We start from the raw sequence: 24,120 nt of genomic DNA, 5'->3' as shown, positions 1-24,120 counted from the left end.
CCCGGCAGAAAAAGGGTTTAACACTGACGGAGTCAGATTACTACCTTGACAGAATGCAGTTTGAATTCAGCAACAGTTGAGGGCAGTTTGAACACAGAGAACTGGGGGAAAGTTTGGGCAGTAGAGAGAACTCCCATTCAGGCCAAAAGAAAGGGGACAGATCTTCTAGAGAGAGAAGAATATTCCCTACTTAGTCAAACAGGGAGAGTTATTTCTGAGAAGTACAGAATTCCCTGGTCTGGTCTGATTAGAAACTGCCTGTAGAAATCTTAGTAGTCAGTTAACAACTCAAGAAGAATATTGGTGTTATAAGAGAAGGGGGTTTGGGTACTAGAAGAGGGTACTAGTCTTCTGGACACAAAATGAATCAGCGATTAGACAAATAAAGTGTATTAAGTTAAAGGAAGAGATCCTATCTCTTCCCTCAGGTTCCAGGGCTGAGAAAACAGTCAAAATATATCTTATTGACAGGGGGGGACAAACAAATTTTCTTCAGGGGAGAAGAAAATCTTGCTTCTGAGGGATGCAAGTGGACAGGGTGCGTTATACATAAATTAGATCTCCAAAGCTCTTCTCACTTCAGTATCAGACATTTCACAGAACTGAGCAAATATAACTAGTAATATGATCCTGCTTACCAATATCATGCATGGGTTTGACAGGCCTGGTTTTCAAAACATAGCCAAAGGCCACCGTGCTCATGACTACTCGGCTGGGCCCTCAACTGGAGAGGCAAGGGGGTACCTGCCTACCTGAGGGACCGTCTTTCCCCATATGAACCCCAGAGAGCGCTGAGGTCAGCAGGGAAGGACCTGCAACCCCAGAGAGCACTGAGGTCAGCAGGGAAGGACCTGCTGACTATTCCCGGGCCAAAGGAAGCAAAGCTGCAGAGTACCCGCACTCGGGCTTTCTCCGTCGTGGTTCCACACCTATGGAGCCAGCTCCCGGAGGAAGTGCGGGCCCTGCGGGACTTTGACCGATTCCGCAGGGCCTGCAAGGCCATCCTCTTTGGTGAAGCCTTCACCGACTAAAAAACTGAGAGACTGCTTAAATGATTTTGTCATCTGCCGGAACAGCACCAAGATGTTAATTTTATTGTTTTACTGTTTTCAGAATTTTAATTAATTGTTACCTACCGTTTAAATTATTGTATAATATGTTATATTGACTGATGCTGTTAGCCGCCCTGAGCCTGCCTCGGCGGGGAGGGCCGGATATAAATAAAATATATTATTATTATTATTACTACTCTTCTCCTGGCTACCTTTTCTCTCTCTCTGTGCTATAAGTCCTCTTTCTCAGTTCTGAGATGCTGGAGTTTAAACACCCTCCAGAAGTGACAGCACGCCTCTCCTACCCTCATAAGATATCTGGGTTTCTCCTCATATCTGGCCTAGCTTACGCTGCCATGACAACCAACTCAGTGCTCTGGACAGACACTACCAGGAGTGACTGAGGGTGGACTGTGACTTTTCTGAATCATGACCAACTGTTAAGTGTTTTCCTGCCAGCTCACTCTCTGCAGCTTAGACTTACTTTATCTTCCGGTAAGGTTCTGTATAGCTGAAAGTCTTTTGGGGGGTAAGTTCCCTGCTGTCGTACCAATGTTTTCTTCCTTCTCTCAATAACTTTTTTTATTCAGCTACACGATAGGAACATCAAGTACAACAAACACTCAACGACAGAATAAAATGTACAGCAAATATGATGAAATGCCATTCAGCATTAAAAGTCTTGTGCAAATGCCTTTCGTAAGAGTGGGAAACATACCAGATATCTGCTTTCCTTCCGTACCCTTCTCCACTGATGACTTCGGGGCTCATCCAGTAAGGAGTCCCTGTGGCAGATTTCATTCCTGTGCCGGACAGACAAATTGTTTGCAGCCGCTTGCTGGCACCAAAATCACCCAGTTTGACATTTCCTGCGGAATCCCGTAGAATATTTGCTCCTGATGAATATTTTTTAAAAATACAAGTTGTTATATGTTTGCCAGCAAATGGCTCCATTCCAGTAAATGAAACTGCATGTTCATCTACTTAAACCACTGAGTATGTTTTGGACTGGACCACAAAATGCAATACAGACTTAATGAGCAGCCATCCAGCCACTGCCTTTATATCTACCTTAGGAAGTGGATTATGCCAAAAAGAGCACGACGATGAACAGAGACTGGAGATTAGTGATATTCCTATCGTGCACCTATTTATTTTATTTTGTGAATTTATAGTCCGCCCTTTCCCAAGATGGGCTCAGGGCAGATTACAATACAATAAAACAGTTAAAATCGTACAATAAAACAGTTAAAAAATTCAACAGTTAAAACCATTAAATAGAATTAAATAAGGTGGGATCGGTGGTATAAACATCATTCCCAAATTGTGCACAAGAATCATAGGTGTCTTGAATGTCAATTATCAACAGGGTGGGACAACCAAATTTTCTTCAGGGGGGAAGAAAACATGTTACCAGGGCTTCTCATTTAGTGATGGGACAGAAAAACAGAGGGAAAATGGTCCCTGGTTGATAGTATGATAGTAAAACCATGAGGGAGGTATGGGTACACTCAACTATTCTTGTTCTCCTAGACAGATATATTTTCAAAATTCCTCTGGATGCAGTTACCAGGTGCTTTATAAATATGGCATAACATAAGAGTGGTCAAGACCATGAGCCGAGAACCAGGATATCCCAGTTGAAATTTCACCCCAGCCATGCATTCGCTTTGTGGCACTGGTCAAGCCACTCTTTGTTCAGTCTCAGATCACCATCTGCAACTGGGGGTAACAGTGGCCTACATTACAGGATGTAATTAGGGACCTATTGTATGTGAAACACTTGAAACATTTAGAACAGGGCTATAGGAACACTAAATACTGGGATGGATCGTATGTCTGTCTTGCACTAAGTGAGGAGACTCCTTCCATCAGAGGAAGAGCCCTCACAAGTGAACAGTGACAGCGTCCTATTCCTTTAAGGAGACTTTGAATTGTCAGGGATTGAGTCATCCTTGACTGCAGGTGGTACACTGTCATCAGGCGTGAGCCACTTAACCAATTTGTAATGTGATTAGCTAAGACCACTAGAAATGCAGTAGCCAGCTACCAGTTCAATGTGGGGTAGGAAAGAAGGATACCAGCGTGGCATACTGTTTGGATGGATATTGAATTGATGACTTTGGACCGTGTATTGACTATTCTATTGGACTCTGTATTTGTACCTCTGCCTGGCTCTACTTGTGTGTAAGTGTATGACTACTGGACTGGCTATTGACTCTGTTACCTGCCTGAACCCAATACAGTTTGTTTCACCTGCTGTCTGTTCGAGTGTCTTCCTTGGGACTGCTCCCTGTGACTGGTCTGCCCAGTGGGAACTGCTTCCGCAACTCTGACAAACAGTTGGATCCACCCCCCCCCCTTTATTACAAATTGCTGACAGGGCAATTTTCCCCCACTCAGCTTTATTTAATGCACTTCTTTGTGGTGAAATCTCTAACATCGGGAAAGGAGATGGGACTGTACAAAGGAGAAGAAATCCTACTTATAAGTAGCCACGTCAACTTACATGTGGTTTTAGCAGTTTGCTTCCACAGCACTGGGATAGTTCTTACGGACTTTGACAAAGCAATATGAGGAACTGTCTATTTTTGCTTCCTAGTTAGGTCAGTTCTTGTTTTCCAACTTAAAACCCTGCCAACAATTCTTATGCCAGAAATAGCCTAAATACCGATGGGCATAAACCTGGAAAATAGTGATTCATGTTGGTTCATTTGATTGCATGAACCACTAACTTACATAAAACGTTTGTTTCCCAAACCAGTTCATGGTTCAATTGGTTCAGGAGGTGGCAGAACAACCCCCTCGCGAGTTAGAGCCGCCAAACTCACAGGGTGTCTTCGACAGGCTCTCCTCCACCCGCCATCCAAGTCTGGTGAAGACTAGATTTGGGATGTCCAAGTTATAGCCTCCCAAAGCAGGTGCCCCAGGAAAGCACAGCTGTAGCTTCAGGTTCAGCCCCTGAAACTACAACAAGGCACGCCTTTCCGGGTGGAACATATGAAGCTGCCTTATACTGAATCAGACCCTGGGTCCATCAAAGTCAGTATTGTCTTCTCAGACTGGCAGCGGCTCTCCAGGGTCTCAAGCTGAGGTTTTTCACACCTATTTGCCTGGGCCCTTTTTTGGAGATGCCAGGGATTGAACCTGGGACCTTCTGCTTACCAAGCAGATGCTCTACCACTGAGCCACCATCCCTCCCAAAGTGTCTAAAAAATTGTCCCACTGTGTGTGGGGGGGGGGGGAAGGAGTCCCTGAAGCCTCCCCTAAATCAGCTATACAGCAAACAATTATTCTGCCCTCATGACTACTAACTGTTCTCTCCTTGTGCTGCAAAGTGAAAGCCGCTGAATCAGAAGAGCAGAACGGGAGTTCTGTGACTGGCTTCCAAAACTGCCAATCAAGCCACGGACAACTGCTTTCGTTGTTTCTAGGGCTCGTCGGAAGTCCTCCCCCAGAACTGCCTAGGAATTGACTGAATATGTATCAGAGTGTCTGGAGAACAAACTGCTCTAACGAACAACCCAAACCTTCGCAGGAAAAAGGTGGTTTTTGGGTTCAAGAATGATGTGACCTAACGAATCAGTTCAAAACGAGCCACAAACCAGCCCATTTCATGCTTGAACCACAGTTTGGTTTTTGGTTCGTGTCCATCCCTATGTCTGATACAACCTCTAAAAACAAACGATGTGCTAACCTACCGGACACCTCATTTGCATTTCAATCGTTTGTTACCTATTTGCAGTCGAGTAGGTGAAACCACCAATCAGTCCCCAACGTTACCTTTAATATCTCTATGTACAATCATGTTACTGTGCAAATAGTGAACTCCTTCCAAAATCTGCCGCGTATACTTTCGAGTCACATTTTCCGTGAGTGCACCATATGACTTCAGTTGATCTTTGATTGAGCCCTATGTGCAAAAGAAAAAAAAATAACAATACTGATGATTGCAGTAGCCTGTATTAATAGTGGAATTGCCTCTCTGGAAGACCATTAAGAAGTATTGCCTTTAAACTATTTGGCCGTTGTATGGAAACAATCCTGACTCAACTCGAATTAGCATCTATGTTAAAGCTTTTGAAAGAAAATATACGTATGTTTAAAAAAATCCAAATGGCGTTTTTAAAAGCTGTTGACGTAATGCTCTTTAACAGATGTAACACAGCATGATTTACTTTAAAATAAGCGATCTGTGGATGTGCAAAGGCCAACTTCTGTCCCTATCTAGAGAACCTCAAAGTCAGCAGAAGGCTACATACTGCTGCTGGTACCAGCTGCTCAGAACAGGACCCACATGGGGGAATCATATAGTCCCACAAGCTTTATTATATCACCAGATGTAGGCCTTTTCTCTTCAGGAACCAACATTCGGCATGCATGCTGCACATCTGGGTAGCCTGTTTTGGCATTCCAGGGGTGGCCAATGGTAGCTCTCCAGATGTTTTTTGCCTACAACTCCCATCAGTCCCAGCCACTGGCCATGCTGACTGGGGCTGTTGGGAGTTGTAGGCAAAAAACATCTGAAGAGCTACCGTTGGTCACCCCTGGTCTAAAGTTTACCAAATAGGATCAAACCAACTATTCAAGACAATTACAGCTAGTAAATAACAACTGCACATATGTGCCAGTTCCGTCACCAGCGTGCACTTTCTCCTCTCTTGTGTATTGCCATCAAATTAGTAACTTCCTAGTTTTCAGCAAACCGTAGCTTGTCATTACATCTGAACTAGCAAACTGTGATTTGTACCTGTAATTTAAATTAGGTAATCCCTCGTTTGTAGGAGGCACACAGGGAAGGGAGGGAGCATGGATCTCCCACCCGTCCACCACCTTGTTCACAAGGTAAAATACCTTGCTTTGATGTCACATCTATATCAAATCAATGACCTGAAGATGCTCAATATGGTTCCCATGAAAGCAATACACAGAAATGATGAATGCAACTTGCTGCTTAGGCTGCAAAATGTGATGAGAGTCAGTCACTGGTGCAACCACAAGAAGGAATTTATAGGAGTTTTCTACTGGCATGAAATGTGTTTGAAAGGCTGAGTACCTTCAAGAAGGGAAGTTTAAAAAATGCAACTGGTAAGCAAACTGATTTACTTCATGATGCATACACGCTGCGGAAAATTTAACTCTGGCTTACCCCTGGCATATATTCCATGAATATAGAAAGTGTTCTTTCTGGGGGGTCCCTCAAGCAGCCATAGTACTGAACAATCCTCTCGTGCAGTAGGTTTTTCAGCAGCTGAATCTCACATTCAAGTGCATTTACTTCCTGAAAAGAAAGAGTACAATAAAATACACTGGAATTTAGCAGACCAAAGTTTTCACAACTTCAGAAATGATTTAACCCATAAGTTAACACTTAGATCAGGGGTGTCGAACTCATTTGTTATGGGGGCCGGATCTGACCCAAATGAGTTGTTGGGCCGAGACACGTCAGGCCTTAAAATAAAACCTACTTAAAGTATTAGCACTTGTCGGTCTTAAAGGTGCTTTCTTTGTCTCTCTCTCATGGGATCCGGGGAGTTGGGCAAAGGAAGCTCTGGCTCTTTCCATCCTTTCCCAGGAGAGGGAGGATTCTCAGCCAATAGAAGGAAGAGAGGCAATTGAGAGAGCCTTCCCTTTTCCTCTTCAGGGGAGGAGCCTCAGCCAATGAAGAAAACAGAGGTTTTGCTCTGTAGCTCCTGTGCAATTGAGCAAGACTGGCAAAGCAAGCTGTGATGCAGAAGGAAGCAAGAGAGAGGGAGAAGGAAGTAGACCTCGGGCAGTTCCGCAGGGCCTGTAAGACAGTCCTTTTCCGGCTGGCATACAACTGATCGGTACTTGAAAAATTCGAATAGAAGGCTGTAGTATGGTACTTTGGTAAATGGCTTTGTTTTACTGGTTTATTGTTTAAATGTTGTAAATTGATGTATTTTAAAACTTAATCCTATTGTTAGAACTTTTGTGTCGTGAGCCGCCCTGAGCCACTTTGGGGGGATGGGCAGGCTATAAACTGAATAAAATGAAAATGAATGAAAATGATGACAGCCAGTTGCTCAGAGGTCTGATAGGAGCCCTCCGAGGGCCTGATTCAGCCCCCGGGCTGCATGTTTGACACCCCTGACTTAGATGTTTCATCCCACTTATACCTAAAATACAGTAGAAGAATCTCAAAGAAGCTACAGAGGTGCCCATTACGTTGCTCAGCATTATGTATTTATTTGGCATTTGCAAACCATCTTTCTACCCAACTCAGCAAAACTGTCAAACGTTAAAACATCGATCATAAAACGTTCGAAAAGTAAAACATAAAACACATAAACACTAAGGGAAACAAACAGGGAGGAGGAGAAGGCGAATGATAAAAGTTAGTGAGAGAATGTAAAACAAAACAGTCTTGTCTTGCTGTTGGTAAACTCAGAAGGCCCTTTTTCTCTGTTTGTCATCCATCTAACCTCAGACAGAGAAGACTTCCAAAGCAAGGCTTCTGAAGGTGACTGGAGAGGTCAGGAATATTCATATGGGAGTAGGCAGAGCTTAAATTATGCTGGCCCCAAGCTTTATATAGGTCTTTATTAAAGGTTAATACAGCATGCTGAATTGGCTCCGGTACGTAACTGGGAGCCAGTGCAGATGCTGTAAGCCTGAAGTGATGTAAGGCTGGAGTCTCTGTGACTCACACCAGTCAACTTTCTGGCTGCACCATTCTGTAATCATTACAACTTCTGGTCAGTCTCCAAGGGCAGCCCTACGCAGAGAACGTTGTAGTATTGTATTCTAGGTGTTACCAGGACATATACCATTTGACTGCTCTTATTAATTTCAATAGGAAAAACAGGAACAGTTCTCCATTAGTTGTGTTCCAATTCTCCTTCCTGATTCACCGCAGCGATAAAAAGGGGATTCTACCACTGACATTCATCCACGAAGCTAACTTTTTCCTTAGCTGCACTAAAGATACAGACTACATGAGCAGCAGCAAGAAGTTACATTTCAAGTCAGAAAAACAGCCGTCTTGAATGTACACACAACAGAGCCCGTTTACAAGGAAAAAACAACAAAAAGTTAGCCATTGGACTGGATACTAAGATTCCACCCTGCTAACAAACAGTGGAGGGCTCTTCCATTAGTGGAATGGGCTAATAGGTTCCAACCAGGTTTTCTAGGACACATAATACTCTGGAAGTGATGAGGTAATCTACAGATTTGATTGTAGATAACAGATCACCACAATCATTTCCATCTGTCAGTTTGTCCACTGTGTCAGTGAAACAAGACAGACAAGATCGTAGTGCACTGCTTTCATTATTTAGTGTGTAGAGATAAGAGTCTACAAAATTCACATTCTATACTGTACAACTTTATTTTCTATGAACCATCAAGTTTTGTTTTACCAACGTTGATATTCACCGACGATAAATCAGCAGCTTACATGTCATTTGCATAGTTTAATGGAATGGAAATGATCGCACGGATCTGTCAGTTAAGAAGAAGCATTTCTTGTTAAGACAGAGAACTGATAGCTTTAGAGGCAATGCATTTCTGACTCACTTTCTTCCCGTTCTCTTACCTTGCTGGTCTCTGGGCTATCAGGATCAAACTGAACTTGTTTGACAGCTAGTTCTCGTCCTGTGTCTGCATCATAGCACAAATAAACTCTCCCAAATGCACCCTGGCCCAGTAGCTTACCAAGTCTCCAATTTGTTGGTGCTCTTGGGGCTGAAAGTAGAAAGAGTCTTTCATATTCAGTTGTTCAAAGAAAAAGGATCAAAAGACAAACCCTTCAGAACTTTTAGTATCTTCTCATGGAAGCAGCATAGATCTATTAAATCGTTACATTTTATAATATAAGATTCCTGTATTTGCTTCTTTCCCAAAGTTTATCTAGGGCCAAACTAATCTAAACTAGCTATATATTTGCAATACTTACTAATGAAACTCCTATGCAGTACTGTGAAGAAACTGGTCTTCCATAACAGAGATTTGTATTTAAGTGCTTGTTCTTAACTCTCTTATCTTTCCTCTGTAAAAGCCAATACCCTATGTTTAAGTACCCTTAAAGTATCTGAGTCAGTTGTTAGCTGCTGTAAGTGGGTTATTTGCACTGCACTAGATAACAGCTGGGAACTGTCATCATGTTAACTGTTTGACAGCTAGCCATCTAGATTGAATGACAGTTCAAGAAGTTACTTGACAGCTAGTGATCTAAGGATCTATCCTAGATATAGTATTTGATTAGTCCAGCATAGTGATTGGTTAGCTAATCGGGAAGCCGACAGCTGGGCTGTTATGAAAGAAGTCCAGGTGCAAGGCTCAAGTATCCCCCATGAAGACTTGAGAGTGCAGAGAATCGCAGAAGACGGATACTCTCTTCCACTCTAATGCTCTATTTTGCTGCTGAAGATGCTGCTTATCTGGTTTCCTGCTGTGACCTTGGAACTACAAGCTGTTTAGGAGCAGTAGTAAGTGAGTTTCGGCTTGTTGTCTTATGTGTGTTCTTTGTTCTACTGTACACTCCTTTCCCTTACTTGTATGTTTCTCTTTTGTAAATTAATTTCTATTTGTCTTTTAATTGGAGTGAGTTACTGGTCGAGACACAAGTCTGAATAATTATTCCAGCGCCAAACTAAGCTACCACAAAGGAAATTACCCTGTGTTTTCTAACTGGGCATATTTTTTTCTAAAAAGCTCAGCCAGGTGGCGTAGGTTGGTATAGACTGGTATCTTGACAAGTCCCTTCGATAAGCTTGTAAACTGTAGCTTGTAGTTTAGCCTACAGTTTGGTCTACAAGCCAGATAAATGAAATCCCTTCGATGTTTAGCTAATGCAATTAATAAGCAGTACTTTATTAATTAAATCAGCTAAAAATCGAAGGGATTCCATTTATCTGGCCTGTAGACGAAACTATGGGCTAAACTACAAGCTACAATTTACAAGCTTATCTTCAAACACCCCAAAAATATAAATTATGGAACCACCATTAATGCATGGACTAACAATGTCTCCTAGAACTAATCCACGAAACTAAGGATAGAAAATCACATATTTCACTACTTTGGACCGAGTAGCCGCATAGAACTTTTTCTGGAGCAGGAACTCCTTTGCATACCCCCCTGACGTAGCCAATCCTCCAACAGCTTATAGGGCTCTTATTACAGGGCCTACTGTAAGCTCTTGGAGTATTGGCTACATCAGGGGTGTGTGGCCTAATAGGCAAAGGAGGTCCTGCTAGAATTCCTTACAGGGCTCTTCTCACAGGGCCTACTGGAAGCTCCAGGAGGATCGGCTACATCAGGGGTGTGTGGCCTAATAGGCAAAGGAGGTCCTGCTAGAATTCCTTACAGGGCTCTTCTCACAGGGCCTACTGGAAGCTCCAGGAGGATTGGCTACATCAGGGGTGTGTGGCCTAATAGGCAAAGGAGGTCCTGCTAGAATTCCTTACAGGGCTCTTCGTACAGGGCCTGCTGAGAGCTCCAGGAGGACTGGCTACATCAGGACTGTGTGGCCTAATAGGCAAAGGAGGTCCTGCTAGAATTCCTCACAGGGCTCTTCTCACAGGGCCTGCTGTAAGCTCCAGGAGGACTGGCTACATCAGGACTGTGTGGCCTAATAGGCAAAGGAGGTCCTGCTAGAATTCCTTACAGGGCTCTTCGTACAGGGCCTACTGGAAGCTCCAGGAGGATTGGCTACATCAGGGGTGTGTGGCCTAATAGGCAAAGGAGGTCCTGCTAGAATTCCTTACAGGGCTCTTCGTACAGGGCCTGCTGTAAGCTCTTGGAGTATTGGCTACATCAGGGGTGTGTGGACTAATACGCAAAAAAAAGCCCTGGCCACATAGCAAGCCTGGAACGCTGCTAAATATTTATGACAACACTGTATTCACATAGGGAATATAATTCAGGATGCAGCTGGTGGTGGAATATCCACAAAGTGTGTTCCATTTACACTAAGGGAAAGGAGCAAGGTCAGATCCAAACCGATGAGTACAACGTTTTCCCTTACAGCGACTGGGAGGGCTGATATCCATTACGGTGAGGGTAGGATTGTCTATATCACTTCCTCTTCTTCGCATCCGGCCATCCTCATATTCTGGAGTGAAAACGCTGCTCCCGCTGCTCGTGCTCAATGAGTGATCAGTCGGGCTGAAACTAACTGGGGATCGTAGGCTGTTTCCCTGGGTCCTCCTAGCCCTTGGGAAAGTTTTACGGCCTGCAGAGAGGAATAAGAAAACCACACAATGGGCTACAGAAAAACAGGTTTCTTACCTGTAACTGATGATCTTCGAGTGGTCATCTGTGCAGTCACACTACCCGCCCTCCTTCCCCACTGCTGCCGGTCCATTCTTGGGATCATGCAGCGGTCAGAAGGAACTGGTGGGATGTCCGCTCCCGTCGCAGTGGGCATGCACAGTGGAGCTTCTGGGCATGCGCACTAGGACGTGGGCGCGGAAATCCGCAGCTTTCAAGTTTACCGATCGTGATCGGCGTTGGCGCCTTCTCCCCCCCATCAGTGTGATGCACAGAGACCACGAAGAAGATCAGCAGTTCCACTGCATTTTCCAGGGGAAGCAAGCAAAAATAGGTTCCAAAATAGATCTGTCATCCTGCAGGCCTCAATAGCAAACACAGCATGTACAGTAATAATAACCCCATGAGCAGCATGTGCCCCAAAGTTATATGATCTCCTCTTTAGAAGAAGAGGGATCGCATCCACCATCATTTCATAGGAAATTATACTTGTGTGTAACAAATCCAGGACCGCTAGTAGGCAGGATACCAAAATTCCAGGGAGCCCTGGACAGCTTAGGGACCCATGAAGTTTGCAAGGTGATGTGATTTATTTCCATTAGATCGGAGGCATTAAATGTCCAACCTGCGGGCCGGAACCAGCCCGCCCAGGGCTTTTATTAGGCCTGCTGGGCTCTTTTCTCCTCCCTCCCATCCTTACCCTTTGAAGCTCTGAGGTTGTCGAAGTTCCCTGCTCTTGTCATTGCTGGCTGCAGCAGGAAACCAAAGCTGCAAAGAAAATGCAGACTGCATTTTCCATTAAGGTCTACAGGCTCAGCCTATCTGGGCCCAGAGACCTTAATGAAATATCCACTCCGCATTTTCTTTCCAGCTTCGTCTGCGCTGCAATGTGTTTCAACGGCCAGCTGAAGCTCATGCTTCCTGGAGTTGTGTCCTTGCAAATAAAGGATTGATGCTTTGAGCCAGCTTGTCTCTGCTGAATGGACCTGAGAACTGGTGCCTAATGAGTACTCTAGCCTGGGAACCCACAACCAAAAGGGGGTATTACACTGCAGAACCATTGTCAATCTGAGTAGACCCGGAGAGAGGGAGAAGCTTGCAATGCCCAATCGTTTCATGTTTTCCCAGGCTCAGAGCATTTTATATTTTTAGCTTCTGCTGTGATCCTTATGCTTAATCTTGATGTTTTATTTTAGAAACTGCATTGCCAAATCCCACTATTCCCCCACCTTCCCATTTTAAACAAAATACTGCAAGAGTTTTAAGCATTAGGGTTTGTAGAATCTTTCGGGATCAAGTGCCGTGTTCTACTGGAGAAAGTTTTCCTTCCAGACGTTTCGTTCTCAGCTGCGGAGAACATCCTCAGTGGCGTTGCAGCCGGAGCAGGCGCTCTGACCTTCTTGGCTGCTGTGCATTGAGTGGGGCCAGGGCTGCTGGAGAGCTGCTATTTGTAGGCTGGAGGGGGTGTGATGAAAGGGCAATTAGTTTGTGGATGTGCCCATTGTTTGGTGGGGCTTCCTGGAAGGGTAGTGAGAAGGAAACTGGCTGTTGAATGTGACCATTGTCCACTTTCAACCCCTGGAGTCTACAAAATACCCTGCTCCTGTGGTGCAGTCTACATTGGCACTACCCAACGCAGTATCAACACCCGTCTCACCCAACACAAGAGACACTGTCGCTTGTTTCAGCCAGAAAAATCAGCTGTAGCTGAACATGCACTTCAAGAAGGAGACCACGTCATCCACTTTGAAAGAACTGAAGTCCTTTCTACGGTCTCACATTATCATACCCGCCTGAACAGAGAAGCTATTGAGATTTACAAACACCAGCACAATTTTAACAGAAAGGAAGAAGGCATTTTCATCCACCAATCTTGGTACCCAGCTCTGCAAAACACCCTACAGACTATAAATTGCAGAAAGTCTCAGAACAACCAGCAAATTCCACAGAACAATCAGCACAGTCAACAACCATCTTCCTTATCTTCAAACCCCTTCCAACCTTCCCAGCAATTAACACAGAACAATGGTCACATTCAACAGCCAGTTTCCTTATCACCACCCTTCCAGGAAGCCCCACCAAACAATGGGCACATCCACAAACTAATTGCCCTTTCATCACACCCCCTCCAGCCTACAAATAGCAGCTCTCCAGCAGCCCTGGCCCCACTCAATGCACAGCAGCCAAGAAGGTCTGAGCGCCTGCTCCGGCTGCAACGCCACTGAGGATGTTCTCCGCAGCTGAGAACGAAACGTCTGGAAGGAAAACTTTCTCCAGTAGAACACGGCACTTGATCCCAAAAGATTCTACAAACCCTAATGATGTTACCAGCCGTGAAAACCTGAAATGTTTGATAGTTTTAAGCATGTTTGTATTTTAAGCGAAAAGTATAATCTTTAATTGTGTTTATCCGTATCCTTTATAAAGTTTATCCGTATCCTTTATAAAGTTTATATCTCTGCTACTTGGCATTACATTTTATGACTTGTATGGCCTGGTCCTACAAGGTCTCATTTATGTCAGATCCGGCCCTTGTAACAAATGAGTTTGACCCCCCTGCATAGAATCTGGTTGATGTGAGTTAGTGGCTGTGATGGACAGGCAGAGGCCCTCCCCATTCTGTCAGTCACCAGACCCCTATATGAACATATGAAGCTGCCTTATACTGAATCAGACCCTCGGTCCATCAAAGTCAGTATTGTCTTCTCAGACTGGCAGCGGCTCTCCAGGGCCTCAAGCTGAGGTCTTTCACACCTATTTGCCTGGACCCTTTTTTGGAGTTGCCTGTTTGGTATATGGGCAGAGCAGATAACAAGCAATCAGGGCCCATGGATAACCAAGGGAGTCCAATGGGAAGGGGACTGATAGAAAAAGCTACTACATCAGCTCACATCAGATAGGGTTTGTGTCTCCAGCATCAATCAATGCCCTGTCTCAGGGGACCATAAAGGCCTCAGAGTCTGTTTTGAGTGAAAGCAGGTTAAGCCAGTCAATGTTTGGGGACAGTTTGGGCTTACGGAGGGAAATTCCCTCTCGGGTAGACTTGGGAAGTCTCAGAGCCTGTCTTTTATGATACAACAAGCTAGCATAGTGAATGCTTGAGGAAGAGACTATAGTCGTCTCAATTTCTGAAACTAGAGAAAGACCTGTGGTTTCTGAGAAGAGCTCACATTTCCACTGTGAGAATCCTGAGGCTGTCAGAAGGGCGATATTTACCTCAAGAACACAAGCTTCTCTGTAACCTGTTCTGCGTACCCAAGGGTTCGCCTATGAAATGGTAATAACGACTCCAACAAAAGCTATTTATTATCTGTAAACAGTTTTAAGCATCTTGGTTTCTCCTATCCCTGGTAGGAAATAAAATTTACTGTTTTCTTCCTGATGTCTTATATGTAATAACTGCATTTAGATCACCAGTTGGGTTGAGTCAGTCAGTAAAAGCTTCAGGCGGTACCACCCTGGTCTAACTACACAGCATGCTACCTTTGCTTAAACAACTGTCTCTCTCCAGATGTCTCTGTGTGCCAACTACAGTTGTCAGCCAGCCCACCTATTCGCTATCCCGCCACTTAGGCTGGCCCATGTCACATCAACCATAGCCCAGGCTTTTTCCACTGTTGCTCCACCAGTGTGGAATGGTTTCCCTAGGGTTGCCCCCTCCTCGGATATCTTCAGCAAGTGCTGCCAGCCTTGTTTGCCAAGGCTTTTGAGGGTTTGAATGGCACACGTCTTTTAAGAGGGAAGGGAGGAAGTTTATTTTGTTTGTGGTTTTTACTGAATAGCTTTTAAACTATTACTGTAAGCAGACAAGGCAAGGAGGTGGATAAATAACCTCAACCTTTACAGCAGGCAAGAGGAAATCTCTGTTTGAGACCTAAAGTCATCTTTGGCTTCCCCAAATGCACCAAATTCTGGCTTTAAACGTAAGACCATAAGTTCCCCAACTCATCTGGTTGATGCTAGGGTCACCAAGAAAGCTGTCTTCCATGATAAGAGGTGTAGGGGACAAGTTGCCAGTGGTTCAAATGGCTTTGATGTCAGTCCGTTGAGGACCAGAAGAAGATCCCAAGCCACAGTGAGTTGCTGTGACGAAGGAAAAAGGCGGAGAAGTCCCTTGAGAAATTTTTTTAGTGTAAGGGTGGGCAAAACCAGAGAAACCTGCAGTTGGAACACGGTGGGCTGAGACAGCAGCCAGGTACAGTTGGAGAGAAGAGAGGGATGATTACAATATTTTGTAACCTTATCAGAGTAGTCTGTGTAGGGGAAAAAACCTTATCCCTTGCAGATGGAGATGTGCTGTGATAACTACCATTGCTTTTGTGAAAACACATGGGGCTGCTGATATTTCAAAGGGGAGAGCCGTGTACTGATAATGTTGGTCTCCAATGGCAAATCAGAGAAACTTACAATGACAGCGGCATACAGTAAGATGGAAGTGTCCTGTAAGTCTATCATTGCCATCCAGGCCCCTTCCCATAGGAGAGAGAAGATTTTGTGGAGAGACGTCATCAGGAATTTCTTGTATGCAATGAACTTCTTCATTATGGGTTGGAGGCTGCTATCCCTCTTTGGGACTGTAAAATAACGGGAGTAGAAACCAAGGTGTCGGCAGTTGTGAGGGGCTGGTTATATTGTGGCCCACGCAGGGCTCAAATCTGGCCTCCAAGCAACCTCCTTCACCTGTTTCCTTTCCAGCCACACCATACCTGGCCTTTTCCTCAGCTTCCTCAGTGGGGCTCTTCACTTCCTGCTTCTTGCCTCTCTCTCTCTCTCACCCAAGCGTACACAGACACACGGAAAGCTCCATGGCTGCTTCGTGTGGGAGAGATACAAAGACGAGCCTGTCTCTCTCTCACACACACACACACAAACAACCCCACCACCTTCAGCTTGCTTCTCTGGGATGGCTTCTCCTCTTTTGGGAATGAAGGGGAAGGAGAGAGAGAGGGGACAATGTTAGACTCCCATGGCAGATTTAAGACCAACAATATTTTATACGAGGTATGAGCTTTTGCCATGTGTACATCTACTATAGTCTACTATATATGGCCATCATAAACTACCGAGGAGAACATCTAAAACATAGCACTGTAAATGTTAGTTTTAATTGTAATTTTGATGGTTTTAATTATAATGGTTTTAATTAGCAAATTATATATATTGTAGTCCAGATAATGTCTTATATTGTAATTTGTATTTGTGATATGTTGTGAGCCGCCCTGAGCCTGCTTCAGCGGGGAGGGCGGGATATAAATATTTTATCATTATTATATGTTAGAATGGTGATTCCCACTGATTTTGATCAATATTTTGTAACACTACACTGAAGCAACAGTTGGTCGCCACAGTAGTTCTCAAAACTGACATTAATTCAAATGTCTGACTTCATATTATAAGACCTGAAGAAGGAGAAAGAAATGGGAAGCTTCGGCTTGACCCCTCGTTGTCTTGTTGCATAAGAAGTCTGTTTGAAAATATTTTTTGAACTATTGTGCCTTGTTGCACAGGAAATCTGTATGAACATTTTGAGGTATTATGAGATTCAAAAACTAACTGACATCTTTATTGTTAATTTGAGAATCTTATTAATGTATATAAAGAGTTTACTGTTATGACTTGTATATGAAGAGTTTACTGTCATCACCTTTATATACTGTCATGTATTTAAAGAGTTTATTGTTATCACCTGGAGATTGGCAACAGTGGTTCCCCATGAGGAAACGGCTGGTTTGGAGGGCGGCCTTGTACCTGTCTGAGGCCCCACCCTTCCTCATGCCCAACCCCCTCCAGGCTCCAGCCCTCAAATCTCCAGGAATTTCCCAACCTGAAGTTGGTAGCCCTATCTCCTTCTCAGTCAACCATCCTGGGATGAGGCTGAGGGGAGGAGGGAGACAAGGAGTGATAGGAAAGAGGCAAGAAAGACAAGAACTGTGGGACATCTCCCTGGCTTATTCTGGCGCCCTTCAGAGGCTGATTGTATCGGCAGCCATCTGTGTGGGCCATTAATAGGGCAGCAGAGGTCTGTTCCTGGTGGTGGCCATGACATGTTTTGTGAGGCTTCAGTACAGCAGCAGTCCTTTCTGAGGCCAGTTGACACAGAAGAGTGGAAAATGTGTCTCTTTCTGAGGTAAAACTGCTTTTGGCAGTTCGTTCAACATTCTTGGGCCAGAGTAGGCAGGAGCAGGGGAGTCAGCCAATGGGAGGGGAGAGACTCTGACTGAGCTGTGACCAGCCAATGGTTTCTGGAGTACATGGAATGCATTCCTAAATGAATGGGAGAGCTCCATTTGGTCACCCCACAAGAGAATTAGGGGAGGGACGGTGGCTCAGTGGTAGAGCATCTGCTTGGGAAGCAGAAGGTCCCAGGTTCAATCCCTGGCATCTCCAAAAAAGGGTCCAGGCAAATAGGTGTGAAAAACCTCAGCTGGAGACCCTGGAGAGCCGCTGCCAGTCTGAGAAGACAATACTGATTTTGATGGACCAAAGATCTGATTTAGTATAAGGCAGCTTCATATGTTCATATATGTTCAATTATGATTTATGATAATGATAGTCAAAATAGAGAGAATTTAATCTTTGCTGTATAGACGAAACTTTAGCAACTTTGGGTTACTATCCATACCGTGGTCCTTTTGTATATAATAGTGTTACAAAGCCTGCAACTTACCATCATTGTAGTCTTGGTGATGGTATGAAATATGATACCTTCGAGGGTAAGTTCCGCCTTTTCCAAACTTCTCAAATATTGGGAGATCGTAGTCTGAAAGGGAGCAATAATGTTATCATAAAAGTTTGATAGTACAGAAAACTTATTTCAAGACATCTTGTCTAATGGCCAACATTTGAAAAGTAGACCGGCTAAGCGTTGGCAGACTGCACAAGTAGAGGATCTGCTGCGTTTTTCGTCAGTTATACAAGCTGCACAGTTAGAATGGACTTGAGGTAGTATTTACAGTTATAGGTTTACCTACTTGGCCCCAGATCAAATTTAACTGGGACACGCATGTAATTAAGACAGGTCTAACAACAGTACATCTTTATTTGGAAATTATAAGTGTACTAGGCATAAGGTCCGTTGTGAATAAAAATACAATGGGCTCTAGAAAGCAGCTCTGGGTGAGTGCCCCCCGATGCCTTCCCACCCCCACCCCCCTCCAACTACCATCCACTCCCCAACCATCTCTTCCTCTCAACTATTGCCGTACCCTTGGCATTCTACTACTCCCCCACCCATGACAGTCACTTACCCACACCCTTTCTGTCTTCCCACCCACGCCACAGCTGAAATAGATGCCGCCTTCCCCCCTTCCCGGCATGTTTGTGTGTGTCCCCCCGACTGTGATGGCTCAAAGCCCTGAAACAGGCCCAGAATGGAGAGAAGGGAAGATAATCATGGGGGGAGTGCAGGGATGATAACGGTCGCGCAGATGCTGAAGTTCAGCATTCCTTTTGTTTGCAGCGCACTGTTGCCGCCTTTCCCTATCATATTCAGCCCTGTGGCATTTAGCATCACTGTGAGCTTGTGGCATAATCTGGTTTTTTTGGCCTGGCCTGTTTGTGTTATGGTATACCACAGAGTAGGCACTCCAAGGTGACCATTTTCGGTAAGGGAACTGATGTGACTTCAGCTTTCCATCTCCTTCCTCCTCCCTACAGCCTCTACTTAAGGAAAGGAGAGTCTCTCTCTACACTAAGGACCACAGCAGCTTACATCATTCTCCCCTCCCCCTTTTCATCTGCACAACAACCCTTTGAGGAAAGTCTGTGATTGGTCCAAAAATCACCCAGTTAGCTTCCACAGCAAGAACCTAAGTCTAGCAGACTCTCCTCTGAAATGCTAATTCCTCTGTCATAGAGGGGGTGCTGCTGAAAGACAGGTTGCTTACCTGTAACTGTAGATCTTCGAGTGGTCATCTGTGCATTCACACTCATGGGATAGAGCGCCTGCGCCGATCCCCGAATCGGTACCTAAAAAGCCCGGGATTTTTTCGCGCTCGGCACCAACGGACATGCGCAGGCATCCCAGTGCGCATGCTCACCGGCGCCAGCGCGAGGATCCCGCCAGTTCCTTCCTGACTGCTGGAAGCCCCTACTGGAGGGAGACCGTCAGCAGTGGGGAAGGAGGGCGGGTAGTGTGAATGCACAGATGACCACTCGAAGATCTACAGTTACAAGTAAGCAACCTGTCTATCTTCTTCGTGGTCTCTGTGCTTCACACTCATGGGAGATTAGCAAGCAAGACATACCTGGAGGTGGGAAGACGGTCAATCAGAAGAAACAGCTTGCAGCACTGCAGCTCCCAGACGAGTCCTCTGTTGAGCATGCACGTCCAGCATGCAGTGCTTCATAAAGGCATGCGGAGAGGACCAGGTGGCAGACTTGCAAACGTCCGTCAGGGAAACGCCTTTCAGGAACGCCACCGACGTCGCCATCGCTCTTGTAGAGTGTCCGCGAATAGGCCCAGGTAACAGCTTCTTAGCCAACGAATAACACAGTTTAATAGTCTCAGTGAGCCATTTTGAAAGCCGCTGAGATGAGATTCTGGAACCTAACTTAGGAGCAGCATAAGAAACAAAAAGATGCCGGTCCTTACGAAAACTCTTGGAGCGACTCAAATAAAACAATAATGCACGCTTAACATCTAAAGCATGCAACCTACGTTCCTCATCCGAGGAAGGTGTAGGATAAAACGTGAGCAACCAAACTTCTAAGTTAAGGTGGAACTGAGAAATCACCTTGGGGAGAAAGGAAATATCAGGAGCTAAGGACACTCCAGACTCCTGAAAAGCTAAATATGAGTAGTCACAACGCATAGCCGTGAGCTCCCCTGCACAGCGTGCTGATGTGATGGCTACCAAAAAAGCAGTCTTCCAAGATAGGAGCTGTAACAAGCATGTGGCCATCGGCTCAAAAGGACGCCGAGTCAGCCTGTCCAACACTAGAGTCAAATCCCACAACTGTGGGGGTGATCTTGAAGGAGGATGAAGCCTAAGCAAACCCTTCAAAAATCTCTTAGAATGAGGGTGTGCAAAAACTGAATGCCCCTCCACTGGTTCATGGAATGCAGATATTGCCGCCAGATAAACTTTAATGGAGGAAAAAACAAGGCCAGCATCCACCAGAGATAACAAAAACTCAAAAATAACCGGCAGTCCCACCCTCTGGGGCAAAACTGTAGGATCAACTAAAAACTGAAGAAACTTCCGCCACTTCCTGTCATAAGAAGCGCGGGTAGACAGCTTCCTGCTATTCAGGAAAACGCGTTGGACTCTGCTGGAGAACTCACAGGGTCGATGAATCACGCTGTCAGCTTCAGGTGGGGCATGTTATGATGGAATACATGACCGTCCTGAGCTGACAGAAGATCCGGTTCCGCCGGAAACTGGTAGAAGACCCCCCTCGCCAGTTGGAGCAAGATCGGGAACCAGTTCTGCCGAGGCCACCATGGAGTCACCAGGATGCAGCATAGTCTCTCGCGCGCGATCTTGTTGACCACTCTTGTCAATAGTGGCAGAGGTGGGAACAGATATAGGAACCGACCTTCCCACAGGAACAGCAGACCGTCTCCCAACGACTCTGGATCCGAGCCCCCTCTGGAGCAGAACAGAGGACACTTCCGGTTCTCGGCTGTGGCAAAGACGTCCACCTGAGGATACCCCCAGAGCTGAAACACGGGTTGAAGGAAGCGCCACTGTATCTCCTACCCGGGCGGGGAAGCTGCACCCCTGCTTAGGGAGTCTTGCTTGCAGGTTGAGCACCCCTGGGAGATGCGCAGTCTTTACAAAGATGTCGTGGTCCAGGCACTCCGACCACAGTTCCAGTGCCAGCGCACAGAGCCGTCGAGAAACTGTCCCTCCCTGTCTGTTGATGTAACACAGGGCAGTGGTATTGTCAGTAAGCAGAGCAACAACCTTCCCCACCACCATGGGGCGGAAGAATCGAAGAGCAAAATGAACTGCCAGCAGTTCCAGGTAATTTATACGGCAGTGAGTCAATTTCAAAGGCCAAGGGCCCCCCACACACAGAGCGTCCATGTGGGCCCCCCAACCCCATAAAGACGCATCTGTTGTGAACGTCACTGTTGGTACAGGTAGGTGGAAGGGAGCTCCCTGACAAATGTTGTTCTTTGATTTCCACCACTGCAGTGTTTGAAGGGTCACAGGTGGAATTACAAACCTCTTTCGAGGTGAGTCCCTTAACGGTCGAAACTGACGAAGAAATCAAAGTTGTAGGCCTCTCATCCTCAGCTTCGCAAAGATCAGCACACTTGTAGTCGCCGCCATCAGCCCCAGCATCCTCTGCAGCTGCTGCGCCGTGCCCCACTTTCGACTCTGCAGAAGTTTGACAAGGTTGATAATGTCCATCGCTCTCTGCTGAGGCAGGAAAGCGCGATGAAGGTTCGTATCCAGCAAAGCCCCTTTGAACTGAACTGTCCGTAATGGAGTAAGGTGTGATTTCTCCAAATTGACCCGCAGACCCAAGGTGTGAAGAAGACGAAGAGTGGTGGCAATATGGTTTGACAAACTTTCCTTCGACTCCGCCACAAAGAGCCCATCGTCAATGTATGGAAAGACGACTATCCCTTGAAGCTGGAGGTGGGCAGCCACAATGCTCCTCATCTTCGTGAACACCCGAGGTGCAGTGGACAAGCCGAACGGAAGGGCCTTGAACTGGAAGTGTTGAGAACCTACTGCAAACCGAAGTAAACGTCTGAACGCAGGATGGATGCTGACGTGGAAGTAGGCATCCTTGAGGTCCAGCGTTGCCATCCAGTCCCCTTGGTTGATGAGGGGCAGAATTGTTTGCAGAGTGGACATTCTGAACTTCTGGTACAGAATAAACTTGTTCAGATTCCGAAGGTCCATGATTGGTCTCAAACCCCCGTCCCGCTTGGGAACCAGGAAGTAATGAGAGTAGAAGCCTCCTGTCCTGGCCTCCAACGGGACCCGTTCTATGGCGTGTTTCTGTAGGAGGTTGCTCACCTCTGCCAGCAGAGGTGGGGAAAGGGGTGTGATGATTACCACAGTTTGGTTCAGAATCTGAGCAAAATCTATTTTGTAGCCTTCCGATGGAAAGTGCCCACCTGTCTGTAGAGATGGACTCCCAGACCGACAGGAATGGGCAGAGGCGGATAGACGAAGAAGTGGGGATGGTGATGCATGCTACCAAAAAGTCAAAGGCCCTGCTTTTGAGGGCGAGCGCCCTTGGACTTGCCGGTAGTCTGTGCAGAAGCGCAGCGGTTTCTATTGTTCCCCCTGTATGGGGACCTACTCTCAGGTTGGGCAGAGCAAGGTCTCCACTGCTGTTCCGAGGAGAACTTTTGATATGGCTTCTTTGACCAAGGTTTGTTCCACTGTTTTGGTTTCGTAGCTCTGGAAGACACCGGGATACCCAGGTTCCTGGAAGTTTTTATGCTTTTATCCATTTCCTGGAGTGCATTGTCGGTGGTCGAGCTGAAGAGGCCTTTGCCCTCGAAGGGTAGATCTTCAACGAAGGCCCTGGTGTACTGCTGGAGGGCTGTTGACCTGAGCCAGGAGTGGCGGTGGAAGCAGACAGCAGAAGTGATGGTTCTTGCTGAGACATCCACCATATGCTTTGCTGCAGCCAGTTGTTGTTTGGCTACAGCAAAGCCTCCCTTCTGCAACTTCTTTGCAGCAGACCTCTTCTCCTCATTCAGGGAAGACAAGAGCGGGGTAAGTTGTTCCCACACTGAGTATTGGTATCTAGCCATGCGCGCAGCATAGTTAGATACCTTTACTCCCAGCGCCCAGCAGAGTAAAACTTCTTCCCAACATTGTCCAGCTTCTTTCCCTCCTTGTCTGGTGGAAAGGAGTGCGTCTTGCGGGCCTTTGACGAGGAGGATACGACCACAGAATTTCAGCACCGGCCTCTTGGACGCAGTACATGTGGTCCAACCTTCTTGATGACACAGGTGTAGAAGCAGGCTTCGCCCAGGGCTCCTTCACCGCCTGTAAGATGAGCTTCATAACAGGCAGGGCAACCGCTGTAGACGCATCCTGCTGCATGATGACGAATACGGTGGCGTCTACAACAGGTTGCGGTTGTGTCACCAGGAGAGAGAGGGAGAGTGCTATTCTCTTCACCAGGTCCCCATACGACTTTAGATCCTCCGATGGTGAAATGGGAAGATCCTCAGCGGTATGAGACACTGGCGAAGGTTCCAAAGTCCTGTCCGGATCGTCGGTACCGACCTTGGAGTCCGACGATGAAGACTCTCTCCTCAAAGAATGTTCCGAGAGCCCCGGCGTTGACTCTCTGACGGGTGACCGGATCAACAGCGACAACCTAGGCTGGACTTCCTCCACCACCATGCCGCGTCTTTCGGTGGGACAGACATCGATGCTGAGGGACGCCGCCTAGAATGCTGGGAAAGCCTCGACATATGGGATGCCTCGGATTGCTGGTCCCAGTCTGCAAACTCCTGAGGGGGGTACCACTGGTATGGCGGGTATGGATAGGCGTAGGGAGGCCACTGGCGCTGCTCCCACGGTGGAAGCGGTGGGAAGTGGCGAGCTACGATGGTCAGTTCCATCTCTCTCCGACCTCTTGCCTGATCCAGTGGTGCCAATGGCTCCATCGGTGCTGACATCTCCACCTCCGAGACAGAGTCGCTCTCACTGTGACTCCTCGACCCCGAAGAATGGGAGCGCTGAGTGAGGTCAATCTCTTGCTCCGATGCTGATAGACGCAACTGCTGCGAAACACTGCCTCTCGACACCGAAGGGCTACGATGTGGGGACGCCAAGATCTTCCTCGGTGGAGCGGTCAACATCGATGTCGAAGTGTCATGAGAAGGGGAAGGAGTGTG

At 46.3% G+C, this 24,120-nt stretch overlaps 1 protein-coding gene across 1 annotated transcript in view; it reads right to left on the bottom strand.

Annotated features, from left to right (window-relative positions):
- MAP3K2 (mitogen-activated protein kinase kinase kinase 2) overlaps window positions 1-24,120 on the bottom strand; it is a 51,155-nt gene that overhangs the window by 1,510 nt on the left and 25,525 nt on the right. The window contains exons 10-15 of the mRNA XM_060262663.1: window positions 17,959-18,051; window positions 11,047-11,253; window positions 8,614-8,762; window positions 6,202-6,333; window positions 4,836-4,965; window positions 1,771-1,948 (exon numbers count right to left, since the gene is read on the bottom strand). Of these exons, the coding sequence (XP_060118646.1) occupies window positions 1,771-1,948; window positions 4,836-4,965; window positions 6,202-6,333; window positions 8,614-8,762; window positions 11,047-11,253; window positions 17,959-18,051 (889 nt within the window). The remainder of the gene's footprint in view (window positions 1-1,770; window positions 1,949-4,835; window positions 4,966-6,201; window positions 6,334-8,613; window positions 8,763-11,046; window positions 11,254-17,958; window positions 18,052-24,120) is intronic.

This window comes from Heteronotia binoei, chromosome 21 (assembly GCF_032191835.1).
Source record: "Heteronotia binoei isolate CCM8104 ecotype False Entrance Well chromosome 21, APGP_CSIRO_Hbin_v1, whole genome shotgun sequence".
NCBI classification, from domain to species: Eukaryota; Metazoa; Chordata; class Lepidosauria; order Squamata; family Gekkonidae; genus Heteronotia; species Heteronotia binoei.
The sequence above is the reverse complement of the archived record's forward strand: the minus strand, read 5'-3'. Positions and strand labels throughout refer to the sequence as shown.